Below are 14,717 nucleotides of genomic sequence, written 5' to 3'. Positions count from 1 at the left end.
GTGTTTGCTGCCACTGAAGGAAATTGATCTATTGGACCCCCTCTAGATTGTATAGGCTTGGTCTTAAAGACACACCCACCTGCTGGTGGAAGATGGGGACACAAACCCATGATTTTTGATGGTGTGTTAAGATCCAAGAATTTTCGTTGAGGGTTCAGAGTTTTATGTGTGACGTACAGTATCTCACAAAAGTGAGTACACCCTACACATTTTTGTAAATATTTGATTACATCTTTTCATGTGACACTGACGAAATGACACTTTGCTACAATGTAAAATAGTGAGTGTACTGCTTGTATAACAGGTGTAAATTTGCTGTCCCCTCAAAATAACTCAACACACAGCCATTAATGTCTAAACCGCTGGCAACAAAAGTGAGTACACCCCTAAGTGAAAATGTCCAAATTGGGCCCAATTAGCCATTTTCCCTCCCCGGTGTCATGTGACTCGTTAGTGTTACAAGGTCTAAGGTGTGAATGGGGAGCAGGTGTGTTACATTTGGTGTCATAGTTCTCACAATCCCTCAAACTGGTCACTGGAAGTTCAACATGGCACCTCATGGCAAAGAACACTCTGAGGATCTTGTAAGGCGGGGTGCCAATGTGTTTGCATTCAAAGGCAAATAGCAAATGCTTCCTGAGGCACCACACCCCACTGAGCGAAGACTGAAAAATCACACCTCATTGTCGCCCTTCCACATCTGTCCCATTCTCTCCCTCTCCTCCTCCTCATCCATTCCCTTTAAGCCCAGAATCACCCCAAACTCACCTAAGATCTGTATGCACCATATCTGATGTATACAAATAATGTAACTTTTGTAACATGTTTGGTATCATTTAAAATGTCTCGAGTGCGTCTGGTATAGTGTTTTGTCCCCAGCTTTATAAAACTTAATGACAACAAAGTTATAAGGTCTATGCCAAATACTGAATAATTCTGGAGGCCTATCCCCTCCTTGAAGGTTTAACACCAGGAAGCCAAGAACCCTTTCACCCCCAAATTCTCATTGAACAAAGGATAATACCATTTGGTACACAATGTGTATTCTGTCTGGATATTTAAGGAAGGCTGGCCCAGAGCTCAAGGTTCTCTGTAGTCAGATGATCCCACACCTCAATGTGTGTAACTGTAATAATAGGAATCTGCATTCAGATTTCCCATGCTTTGCAATTACATGTACTTTTCTCAACTGCCAGGTATGTTCTTTGACTTGTTTCTTTAACTTGTGTTTTAAATCCTACCTGGCAAATAAATTGTTACTTTTTGATTTATTCTGTATTCCTCTGAAATCATTTATATCAATACTGGGTCTTTAAAATAGGAGAAACCGCTCTGGAGGAACCGAGCAGGAGAATCCCATTTTAAGAATCATTTCTATCATAACTGAAGCTTTAATGTAGGAGGAAGCCACTTAAAGACTATCAGTTTGAATCTCATTAGAAACTGATCAAAAGGTAAATGAATAGAAGAGGATTCAGAGTAATCAATAACTTAAATGATTAAAATAAAAGAATAATCAGAAAGAATTTAGAACTTTAATCTAAATCAGAGGTCAACTTAAAATTGGAGTCAGATTAATATAAAATTGGAGTCAGTGCTCAGAAAAGACAGAACAACGCAGAGACCTTCAAGGGGCAAATCTATGTATTTTTAGCAGTTTTGCCTGTCTTTTTACAATCTGAAAAAAAGAATTGTTGCGCTACATAAAGATGGCTTAGGCTATAAGAAGATTGACAAGACCCTGACACTGAGCTGCAGCACGGTGGCCAAGACCATACAGCGGTTTAACAGGACAGGTTCCACTCAGAACAGGCCTTGCCATGGTCGACCAAAGAAGTTGAGTACACGTGCTCAGTGTCATATCCAGAGGTTGTCTTTGGAAAATAGACGTATGAGTGCTGCCAGCTTTGCTGCAGAGGTTGAAGGGGTGGAGGGGTCAGCCTGTCAGTGCTCAGACCATACACCGCACACTGCAACAAATTGGTCTGCATGGCTGTCATCCCAGAAGGAAGCCTCTTCTAAAGATGATGCACAAGAAAGCCTGCAAACAGTTTGCTGAAGACAAGCAGACTAAGGACATGGATTACTGGAACCATGTCCTGTGGTCTGATGAGACCAAGATAAACTTATTTGGTTCAGATGGTTTCAAGCGTGTGTGGCAGAAACCAGGTGAGGAGTACAAAGACAAGTGTAGTGGTGGGAGTGTCATGGTCTCAGGCTGCATGAGTGCTACCGGCACTGGGGAGCTACAGTTCATTGAGGGAACCATGAATGCCAACATGTACTGTGACATAATGAAGCAGAGCACGATCCCCTCCCTTCGGAGACTGGGCCGCAGGGCAGTATTCCAGCATGATAACGACCCCAAACACACTGATTTCAAAAACAGAAATCAAGGCTGTTTACTTGGAGGACATGTCATCAAATTTAGGTCCTGTTTGGTGATAAGTGTGTCTCTTGGAGACAAACAGCAAGAGGATTAAGTAAAGCAGTTAGATTCTTAAGTTCTGCAAAATTTACTCCTCGGCAGTTCCACTGAATAATGTGACTACCCATCAGGTGGGTAGAATGGGAATATGCCCTCTACTCCTATCCTTAGGGGAAGCACTATGGCTACGGGGGGCTAATAGTCCCTCCATATCAATGTCCTTTGTGCGTTCAATCTTCCGAGACCTACTTTCCTGACTGGCCATTGATTAATGTGCCCTTGTGCCATGCTGTGACTTCTTTCCTTTTGAAGAGAGAGTTCTCTATTATCAAGTTTTGATCTTCACTGGTTTGAGTCTGACTTGAAGTTTGGGTTTCATGCACTTTATTTTTTGAGGACGTTGAACTTTTAATAATTAGTTGTGGGTTGTCTCTATTTAACCAGGCCGATCGGTAGCACGCAGCGGCCACTCCGGATTCAAAATGGTGCTATTTTTGTTAAATAAGCCCGACTTTTGCGGCACATGGACATCGGAGCAACCGGTGTTCGTGTCTACCATCACCAGACACTACTGAAATATAAGACTCAAAAACCAAGCAAAAACCAAGCTGCATGTGACTTACAGGAGGTGCTACGCGTACTCGGCTTGCTGCGGAGACTAGGCCTCCAGTCCTCTGCGTCGCCTGATGCCGGTGGCCGGGGGAGAGGACGTCGTAAGCAGTGTGCGAAGCGGAAGTGCGAAGCGGAAGCGGGGCAAGAGGGCGGGGGTCCATGCTAGGCTAAAAACAAACCCTAGCGGCCGGCTCTCCCGTCTATCCAGCTCTCAAATGTTTGCTCCCTGGACAATAAACTTGACTATATCCGACTCCAGCAGGCTACGCAGCATGAGTTTAGAGACTGCTGCGTCTTTGTTTTCACGGAGACGTGGCTCAGCGACAGAGTTCTGGATGGCGCCATTCAGCTCGACGGGCTCGCCTCGTTTCGTGCCAACAGAAATACAGTTCTCTTCGGGAAGACTTGTGGTGGTGGCTTGTGTGTTTACATCAACATGGAATGGTGCAAGAACTCTATGGAAGTCTCTAGTTACTGTTGGAGCTTGTGACTGTTAGATGCAGAACTTTTTATTTACCACGGGAATTCACCACTGTTATTATAACCGGAGTTTACATTCCTCCCAACGCTAACGCTAAGGAAGCGCTCTGTGAACTGTATGGGGCTATGAGCGAACTGCAGAACACTCACGCCGACGGACTGTTTATTGTCGCCGGAGATTTCAACCATGTGAATCTCAAGAGAGTGCTCCCTAAATTCCATCAGTATGTGGACTTTGCAACGAGAGGGGAGAACGCGCTTGATCTTGTTTAAACAAACATCCCAGGCGTGTACCGGGCGGAGCCCCGCCCCCACCTCGGCTACTCAGACCCCATGTTATGTTAATTCCAGCATACAGACCGCTCGTCAGACGCACAAAAGCGCTTCAGAAGCAGGTGAAAGCCTGGCCAGCAGGAGCCATCTCTGCTCTTCAGGACTGTTTTGAGTGTACTGACTGGCACATGTTCAGGGAGGCTGCAACATATGGCGATTCTACCAACTTGGAGGAATACACAGCATCAGTGACCAGCTACATCAGCTAAGTGCATTGATGATGTCACTTTCTCCAAGACCATCACCACACGCTCAAACCAGAAGCAGTGGATGACTGCGGAGGTGCGCACGCTGCTGAGGACCTGAGACTCCGCCTTCAGAGCAGGCGATAAGGCAGCCCTAAGAACAGCTAGGGCCAAACTGTCCCGGGCAATCAGAGAGGCAAAGCGCGCACACGCCCAGAGAATCCACAGTCACTTCCAGGACAGCGGTGACACGCGCCGCATGTGGCAGGGCATCCAGGCCATCACCAACTACAGGACAACATCAGTTGCCTGTGACAAAGATGCCTCCCTTCCAGATGCACTGAACGACTGGGAGACCTCAGTCAGTCCGGATCGGGAACAGCATCTCCACCACCACCACACTGAGCACTGGGGCCCCCCCAGGGCTATGTGCTCAGTCCACTGCGGTTCACTCTGCTGACTCACGACTGAGTGCACAGCTCGAACCACATCGTCAAGTTCATCAGCAAGAACGACGAGTCAGCATACAAAGAGGAGGTGCAGCGGCTAACAGACTGGTGTAGAGCCAAAAACCTGTCCCTGAATGTCGACAAAACAAAAGAGATGGTTGTTGACTTTAGGAGAGCACAGAGTGACCGCTCTCCGCTGAACATCGACGGGTCCTCTGTGGAGATCGTCAAGAGCACCAAATTCCTTGGTGTTCACCTGGCGGAGAACCTCACCTGGTCCCTCAACACCAGCTCTAGCACCAAGAAAGCCCAGCAGCATCTATACTTGCTTCGAAGGCTGAGGAAAGCACATCTTCCACCACCACCCCCCATCCTCACTACATTCTATAGAGGGACTATTGAGAGCATCCTGAGCAGCTGCATCACTGCCTAGTTTAGGACTTGCATCGTTTTGGACCGCAAAGCCCTGCAGAGGATAGTGAGGACAGCTGAGAAGATCATCGGGGTCTCTCTTCCCTCCATCAAAGACATTTACAAAAAACACTGTATCCGCAAAGCAACCAGCATTGTGGACGACCCCACACACCCCTCACACAAACTCTTTACCCTCCTGCCGTCTGGCAAGAGGTACCGAAGCATTCGGGCCCTCACAGCCAGACTGTGTAACAGCTTCTTCCCCCAAGCCATCAGACTCCTCAATACTCAGAGACTGGTTTGACACACACACACACACACACACACACACACACGTGTCCTGAGTTGCACTTTAATTACTGTCACTTTATAACTGTCTGCTACCTCAATAACTGCTATGTTATGTTTACGTTTTTAGAAAATGTCATCTTTTTGCACTACTGTGTACTGGTCAGCGCTGCACTGTCTCTCACTGTGCCTATTGTCCTGTTTATTGTCAGAAATTTATTTTTCCCGTACTTTTTGCACATGTTTGCACATGCACTAGGTATATATATATATACACTCACCTAAAGGATTATTAGGAAGACCTGTTCAATTTCTCATTAACCCTTTCCCCGCCAAACACGGAATTTTCCGTGTTTTATGAAAAAACGCTTCCCCGCCAAACACGGAATTTTCCGGGTTTCCGTGTTTTAGGTGTTATACGGTAAGGAAGACGCATGTTTTGAAAGAGTACGCAACTCTTTGATCAAAGAAACAGACTGCGATCGTCTCAAACATGAAGAAGTGGAGTATGAGAAGCTCAAAATATCAGACATAAACATGCCTTTTCTCAGCTTTTTGTCTGAAATGTTGTTTTTGACAAAACCTACCTCTGTTCAAGTCGCAATAAAAAAAGAACAAATGAAGATAAAATAAAATCGTTTTTTTTTTTTTGCCTAAAAGCAGAGGCCCAGATCTTTATTTTAATATATAGCATCTTCATATATTCATGGAAGAAAATATTCTGCGGGCCATTAAAAATCGTCAAAAACCCTGGCGGTGGCTGGCAACTTTTTTTTAAAAACGCTGGCGGGGAAAGAGTTAATGCAATTATCTAATCAACCAATCACATGGCAGTTGCTTCAATGCATTTAGGGGTGTGGTCCTGGTCAAGACAATCTCCTGAACTCCAAACTGAATGTCAGAATGGGAAAGAAAGGTGATTTAAGCAATTTTGAGCGTGGCTTGGTTGTTGGTGCCAGACGGGCCGGTCTGAGTATTTCACAATCTGCTCAGTTACTGGGACTTTCACGCACAACCATTTCTAGGGTTTACAAAGAATGGTGTGAAAAGGGAAAAACATCCAGTATGCGGCAGTCCTGTGGGCTGAAAATGCCTTATTGATGCTAGAGGTCAGAGGAGAATGGGCCGACTGATTCAAGCTGATAGAAGAGCAACTTTGCCTGAAATAACCACTCGTTACAACCGAGGTATGCAGCAAAGCATTTGTGAAGCCACAACATGCACAACCTTGAGGCGGATGGGCTACAACAGCAGAAGACCCCACCGGTACCACTCATCTCCACCACAAATAGGAAAAAGAGGCTACAATTTGCAAGAGCTCACCAAAATTGGACAGTTGAAGACTGGAAAAATGTTGCCTGGTCTGATGAGTCTCGATTTCTGTTGAGACATTCAGATGGTAGAGTCAGAATTTGGCGTAAACAGAATGAGAACATGGATCCATCATGCCTTGTTACCACTGTGCAGGCTGGTGGTGGTGGTGTAATGGTGTGGGGGATGTTTTCTTGGCACACTTTAGGCCCCTTAGTGCCAATTGGGCATCGTTTAAATGCCACGGCCTGCCTGAGCATTGTTTCTGACCATGTCCATCCCTTTATGGCCACCATGTACCCATCCTCTGATGGCTACTTCCAGCAGGATAATGCACCATGTCACAAAGCTCGAATCATTTCAAATTGGTTTCTTGAACATGACAATGAGTTCACTGTACTAAAATGGCCCCCACAGTCACCAGATCTCAACCCAATAGATTATCTTTGGGATGTGGTGGAACGGGAGCTTCGTGCCCTGGATGTGCATCCCACAAATTTCCATCAACTGCAAGATGCTATCGTATGCTGAAACGACAATAAAAACCACTTGACTTGACTTGTACAGACAGCAAGTGCCATGCCAACTGATATCTGTTTAGCATTCAACCGCATTTGTCATCAGTTGAGCTACAGAGGCAAAGGATTTTTTAAATGTGAAGTTAGTCATCCTCTCAACCTCTTTGCATGCTTCCACTTAGCTCATCTTTTAAGGCATTTTACTTCTTGGATTTCTTTTTCTTTGATCCATATAGTACAATCTTTAGACGAGGCTCGATGGTAAGTCTGCACCTAATGATTCTTTTTTTATCGATTAATCGGTCAATAATTTTTCCGATTAGTCGATTAATCTAAAGACTAATTTACCAATTTTTCGAATGATTTTTTATTATTTCTTGATTAATATAAAAATTAATTAAACCAAAATAAATATAAAAAAAACTTGTCTCATTAATATTTCAAAATTTTTATAAATTATCTTCTCTTAAACACAAACAAATGTACAAGAAACAAAGTGTGCACTGCAGGGCATTATTCAGCAACAAAAATAGCCCTGTTTTAACTGGTAATCTCCATTTTACAGCCCAACATTAATTTTTATTTTGGAGAGATTATATGTTGGACTGCTAAACTCGAGGTTGCACAATGTTTTGATATTCCTCCGAGTAAAAGGAAAGTGCATTCTACATTTAGCAATCCAACAACAAAATAAATTAAACTAAATGTAAAATTCAAGTCACTTTCATGGGGAATATCAAAACATTGTGCAACCTCGATTTTAGCAGTCCAACATAAAATTATTTTACAGTAAAATTAGTGCAACTTGAGTAACACTTAAATGTTTTTCTAACAGGAATAACTAAAACTTGCATTCTTAATCAACTTTCAGAAACATTTAAAAAAAAAACTATTCACAAGGTAGGAACCTAATAATGAAAATTAGGGGTCACGACTGTGAAATTTGGCTGAAAATGAATTGTCAAACAAATAATTGTGATTATGACTATGATTACTGTTTTAGGACTACGATGATTAATTGTCTGTTTTAGGCGTTTCACGAATATGACGATTATTTATCATACAAACTCACTATGTGTGCTTCATGCACACAACAAAGTAATTTATACAAATTTAGCTTGGGTCATGTAATAAAATAAGGGTATATGATTTCCTTTTCAGGCTTCAAAAACATATGAATGACAGTCAAATAAAATTATTAAATAATTCATAGAATATTTTAATTATCAAAATATGTCTAAATAACTAATACATCTTTCTTATTTGTCGGATTGACTTTTGATCCATTGGACTTTCAATGTTTTGTTTTCTTTTGCTTCTTTTGTAACCCAGCTAACCTGTATAGCTATTATATTATATTATGCAATAGTAAAAAATATCTGCCTTAAATTCTTCACTTTCACACATTATTTTAAGGTTCTCTGGTTAACTCACAAGCCCTTACTTCTCATGAAGGAAGACTTTGAGATTCTGTTTCTTGCATTTGATCATCTCCACAGAAATTGGGCAGGGCATCTCCTTTGTCTCACTGCATGTTATAACACTGTGTGAATAAACCCACAATGACCACGGATATTTGACATTACATGGCCGTAAAGTGAAACTGGATCGCTTTGCGTTCATAAAACGAATCCATTTATACCTTGTTTATATTTTCACGGGAGTTTTGCGCACGTCTCTGTAAACTGCGTGCACATCAGAGCGCTTGAGAAGTGGTTCATCTTGACACACTCTCAAGAGAGCTGCTCGTGACATCCATGGTGCGGTTCCCTGAGATGTTTGGAGTTCAAGTGAATGAGACAAGTGCTTTTCCCTCCGCACTCACTGGCGAGTGAAATGTTAAAATGTACTTGCCAGTGGCTAATAACAGACGTTTTTGGTCGCATAGTGTGACATTTACTCGCATATGCGAGTGATTTACTCGCAATATAGAGGGCTGCATGGCCGTTTTTATTTAATTATTCCATTGTGACGCACCGACGCATGTTATGCAAACAACGTATTTCTGTAATCGATGACGTTGACTACGCCGATGAATCGTCCCAGCCCTATTCGATGTTTGACTTTGCAATTAATACATTTTGATGGCTTTGAACAAGTTGCATGTCCTTCTCCACAATTACAGCAAATTGGCTTGTTCTTACATCCAGCAGAGCCATGACCAAACTTTTGGCAATTAAAACATCTTAAAGGATTAGGAAAGAAGCTATCAACAGGAACACTCAAATATCCTAGTCAGATTCTTTCTGGTAGTTGGGTTTGTTAAGAGTCATGATATACGTGTTTTTATTATTTGTTCTTCTTTTTTAATTGTGATTCTCTTCACATATGTTATTTTTTGCTGTGTTAGTTCTGAGGCTAATTCGACCTTTTTATTATTTGTTCTTCTTTTTTAATTGTGATTCTCTTCACATATGTTACTCTTTGCTGTGTTAGTTCTAAGGCTATTTCGACCTTATCCATATCCTGAAGATCTCGTACAGATTACTCCTCTGCTGTTATTTAGATGTGGGTGATAAGAGACTTTCATAGGAACCACAGCCAAAATATTAGCACGCATTAGATTATTAACATGAGCTTTCTTTGCACATTACACAAGGATTTGACCAGACCTCAACTTCTTCACCACTTTGACAGTCCCTGCTATACCCGAGATTCCTTTCTGTATTGCGAAAGGGGATAACTTGGTAAGGGGCGCATAAGGTGATAAAGATTAAAGTAGAATAAACCTCAGCCAGTTTACAGTTTTTTGGGAGAACACACAACCATTCTCTGAATCATCATCCGATTTCTGATCCAACATACATCTTTTTGGGGTTTGTTTGTTAGCCATGTTAGTATTACTGGGTTTCATCATCTCTGTTCCCCACCTACCTCGGAGCCCAACAGGGGGATGCACAGAGCCACGGATCTCCTGCAGATATGCACCAGATATACAGAGATGATATACTCGAGCAAGAACTTACTCGACTGACCCTAAGCCATCGCCTTCGAAGATATGGCTGATTGAAATGCCAAACACTATCCAGGGCAAGTCATGACTAGCAGCTTGATTGGACTGGGCCCTTCCAACCTCCCGTCTATATGAAGTTAGAGCCAAAGCACTGCGTTGGACCTGGGAAAGCCACAAATAACCGCATTCCTCAAGTACCAGGACCTCTTCCTCCACAGACAAGGGTTGCAACTTACGGCAAGGGTGTGCTGGGGACCTATTCTACCCTGGGTCCTCACAGGGGATGAGTATCAAAGTAAAATGAAGAGAAGGTTGTAACCCTATTAAGGGAGGCTTAAGGGTTATTCTTATCTTGCCCAAGGAAAAGACCCTAGCACTACGGATGGAAGGAGCGTGCCACTGTTCCTTTCACGAGTTACCACCAAAATGATGGGTCCCGTGCCATACCCAGTCACAAAAGAAGTATGAAGGAAAATAATAAAATGACTGATTGTGGTAAGATGACTCCATTTCCTGTTTATCTTATGATGAAGATGATTGGGCAGGGGTAAGAACCACAGATCAAAGATCCTCTGAGTGATTTGCTCATAGCCATAGCAACAGTGAGTCAGCATTCTGTAAGAACAGGACTGTAGAGACCAGTTCTTTATAGTGAAAAAGGTCAGACTGGTTTTACATTGGCGTGTGCCTATATCCCTTAATGTCTGTGCCTGTTTTCATATTAGCCACGCCTAGCAAGAGATTAATTGCAAAACAAAAGATTGCATGAAATATTTTACAGTATTAATTAAGTGCACCACTCAAGCTGACAGAAGAATGTGCTTATATTAAATTAGTATCCTTCAAAATGTGTTAAAAGAATATTCAATTATTCTATATGAGAAAATGGCCTAGTCATATTTATCCAAATTATTCAAGAAGGGCGTGGCTGAATGGATCTGGTTAATTTGTCTCTGGACATTTACAGCACATTATGGCAAATGCAGCATTTCATCCGGATGTTTCATGCAAATAAGTACTACATACTGCATTCCTTTCAAAAATAGTAGAGTATTATGTAGTATACCATTACAAACAAGTCACTGAAAAGTTTATGGCAAGCATAAAATAAAGATATTCCACACAGGTGTGAATTTACCTTTCTGTCCCCCTTGTTTTGCAAGTTTAACATAGTCCGAGTCAGTGGACTGAATTCCTACACGGCGTCCTTTAGTTCTTTCTTCAGGTGTAATATCGGCACTTGCTGACAAACCCGGAATCTGTGATGCGGGTCCAGAGCTTCCGTTTGTACTCTCATGTTGATTGGACCTAACACCTACAGTCAAAAAATATACCTAAACAATTATTTGCTTAATTACATTTTTCAGCAACAAAAAAAGAAGAAAATAAAAGATATGGTGTATAATGGTAAAACAAACCAGCATGCATTTATATACAGATATAAATACAGATGGGAAGGAGATAGCGGTGTAGCTCAGAATGGGCATTACCCGGTTTTGTCCGGCGGTAGTTGGGCTCGGCATCCATTTTTCGGGTCTTCGTCGACAGTGATGTTAAGATGTCTCTGCAATATTAGGAATTATATATTGATTACGTTTTTACATTTACTCTAATAAGATGGCCTATAGTCATTCAATTCGTTTCGAAATTGTCTAACAGCTCGACAATTAGCACTAGGCATGAGTGCTGCATCTGCCGCCATCTGACTAGCGAAAAGTCTTAATTCAGATATTATGCTATAATCAATAACTATATTGAAACAGCGTGGTTATTTCTAGCAGATTCTCTTAGGATTTTTATCTTGTTCATCGTTCGCTCGTAAATCAGCCTGGTCGCCTAGTAACAAAAGCAGCATCAGGACCACAAGCATTACCAAAGCAAATCAAGCCAATTCTCATTGATTCTAAAGAAATCACAGATATTGCGGATTTTAAATTATATTTAGAGCAATTCTTATTTCACAAAATCGATCTGTTATTTTTTTTTATATATATATCTAAAGCTACTAAAAGATATATGATAGATATACAATGATATATATACATATATAGTTCATGGAGGAAAAGACAAAGCCTACGTTGCGTTGTTCAGCACACAGAAGGGGGACGCCTAGATTCCTCTTCTTCATCAGACGGAACTGTTGCATGCTAATCCGGGAGACTCCTGATACTGCCGCCTACTGGAAAAGGATTAATCTTCAAGAACGTGGAAAAACACAGCTCCTTCAGAATTTGCATGAGAAGCACAAGTCTTTGCATGACATGCCATGGTTTTTGAGACATAAGACATAGGGATTAAGTGTTGATAAACTAGGATGGTATGTTTTTATTTCTTACAAACTAATTACGAAGGCGACTGCGTTCATAATATTTAGCATAATCATTATATTATATTATATTATATTATATTATATTATATTATATTATATTATATTATATTATATTATATTATATTATATGCCTGAAAAAAATCCTTGTCCCTTTCATCTGGTACAAAACATCTATGATATTTACAGTTATTAATGTTTATTTTTTACTCATTTTGATTTCTCAGTTCAAGCAAGGCCTAACAAGTGTGTGAAAAAGCAAAACAAACTAACTAATTAATAATAATTAATAATTTAAATAATAATTTTAAAAAACGTGTCACTGACATGTCTTTGGAGTTATCAATGTTAAAAATATGAATTTTGAAAATACAAACTGTTGTGGAAAAGATCTTCCAAGGCTGCTCAAATGTGTATATAGTGATTTTCCCACAATGTTGAAAAGGTTATAATTTACATTTTAAAGGAATGTTCTGAAGTTGAGCTCAATCGACAGCATTTGTGCCATAATATTGATTACCACAAACATTTTATTTTGACTCGTCCCTCCTTTTCTGCATTCCAGTGAGGCACTTACAATGGAAGTGAATGGGGCTAACATTAAAATACTCACTGTTTCAAAATTATAGCATCAAGACATAAAGGATATGTGTGTAAAAATGTATTTTGTGTCATAAAATAGATTACAAACCTTTTCTGTGTAAAGTATAACTGAGTGCTCCTTTAAATGTCATTGGTGTTACATTGTTTGATTGTAAAGGGATTCACAGGATGGGCAAGGAGAAGGCGGGAACTGGCAGAACAGACAACATAATTTTAATGACATAACTGAACAGCGGCCGCGTGTGTCTGTCTCTCTCTCGAACTGCCACCTCATCTTTATCCCCCTAAGGCCCGGCCACGCCCTCCATGCTCCTTTTTTTACTTTTGTTTGTTTGTCACGTTTTTTGTCACTCTTTTCCAATCAGTTTCGCCAGGGACGAACTGCTGAATATTCGGCAGAGCATACCTGATCATTTTTTTTGCTAGTGTTTGAGTATTCTGACGTTTTATTAGACATCTTAAATGGAGGTGCAATGGTGTTCTACAAGTGCTCCAAGAGATACAAGCGGGTAAAGCGAGTCAGCATGCTTGTGAAGCTTTGCAGGACGCGGCTTTAGGATGCTGCTGCCAGTTGTTCATCTGGTGAATATCTGCTCCTTCAGCAACAAAATGAACTGTCAACTTGCTGAGCTACCCAGGCCCCCTAAATCTCCCAGATTAATGATAAGAGAGCCCCCCCCCCCCCTCACCATCCTGAACAGCATTGTTGCAGTGGTGGAGTCATTCAGGTTCCTGGGCTCTACAATCTCTCAGGACCTGAAGAGGAACACCTACATAGACTCCATAGTGAAGAAGGCTTAGCATAGGTTGTACTTCCTTCGCAAGCTGAGGAATTTCAACCTGCCACTGGAGCTGCTGACTCAAGCTGACTCTGAGTTGTACTCAGCCATCATTAAGTCTGTCCTGTGTACATCTATAACTGGTTTGTTAGTTCAGCTGCCAAATTAGACAGAAGGAAACTACAATGGGCATTATAGACTGCTGAGAGGATTATTGGTGCCCCCTGCCCACCCTTCAAGACCTGTACGTATCCAGAGTAAGGAAACTCTGGCGCTACAGAGCACTCAGCGCCAGGACATCCAGGCAGAAGAACAGTTTTTACCCTCAGTCAATTTACTACATGAACAATTAAACTGCCTTCAGGACTCCCCATAGTGCAATAATGTAAATAAATATCTCATGTACACATGTAAATTCACTCATATTTAATTAAATTATTGTACATACACCTACCTTGGACATACATTACCACTTACACATGCATATATGCCATTCTATGTTATATGTCTATTTATCCACCTTTTTCCTGAACACAATAGTGTTCCACGATTCGACTGTTTTCAATTTCCGGTCTCCAGTGTTTTCACTCGCATCAGCATTCTTTGCAGGTAATGTAATGTTTAAGGTATTACATTTGTAAAAAAAAAAAACACAAAAAAAACATGCCGATTCTTTCGATATTGTCAATAATGGTAGATATGACAATTTTTTCTTTAGACAGTGCCTCATCTGAGTGTGTAGATGACATGAAGCAATGGTCAGAGATAAGATAATATCATTATCATTCTTCTCCGTATCGCACATTTTGAAATACAAAACAGGCAAGTAGAATTATCATAATGCAGACCAGTTGTTGCTCAGAAAAACTGTGGGTATTCTTACCTTGTTTTATATTCTGTGTCTCACTGTAATGTTTCTCCTGTCAACAAAAAAGTTCCTTTTTTGGTACGTGTACGTGAGCACACATGGCAATAAAGCTCATTCCGATTCTGATTCTGATCATAAACTGGGCTTCTTTACCTCAGATTATGCAAAAA

The 14,717-nt window shown here is 41.2% G+C and overlaps 1 protein-coding gene across 3 annotated transcripts in view; it reads right to left on the bottom strand.

The window, feature by feature from the left end:
* c7h7orf57 (chromosome 7 C7orf57 homolog) overlaps positions 1-14,717 on the bottom strand; it is a 36,815-nt gene extending 22,098 nt beyond the window's left edge. For 2 of the 3 annotated variants that reach the window (XR_007970978.1, XM_052130763.1), the window contains exons 1-4: positions 14,563-14,717; positions 12,049-12,150; positions 11,462-11,535; positions 11,110-11,286 (exon numbers count right to left, since the gene is read on the bottom strand). Coding sequence is in view for 2 of the 3 variants with exons in the window: in XM_052130763.1 (XP_051986723.1) it covers positions 11,110-11,286; positions 11,462-11,498 (214 nt within the window). In the remaining variant the exon portion in view is untranslated. Of the gene's footprint in view, positions 1-11,109; positions 11,287-11,461; positions 11,536-12,014; positions 12,151-14,562 lie in introns of those variants that run through there. The other variant, XM_052130764.1, reaches the window with a different exon arrangement.

Source organism: Xyrauchen texanus, chromosome 7 (genome assembly GCF_025860055.1).
Source record: "Xyrauchen texanus isolate HMW12.3.18 chromosome 7, RBS_HiC_50CHRs, whole genome shotgun sequence".
In the NCBI taxonomy this organism is placed as follows: domain Eukaryota; kingdom Metazoa; phylum Chordata; class Actinopteri; order Cypriniformes; family Catostomidae; genus Xyrauchen; species Xyrauchen texanus.
The sequence above is the reverse complement of the archived record's forward strand: the minus strand, read 5'-3'. Positions and strand labels throughout refer to the sequence as shown.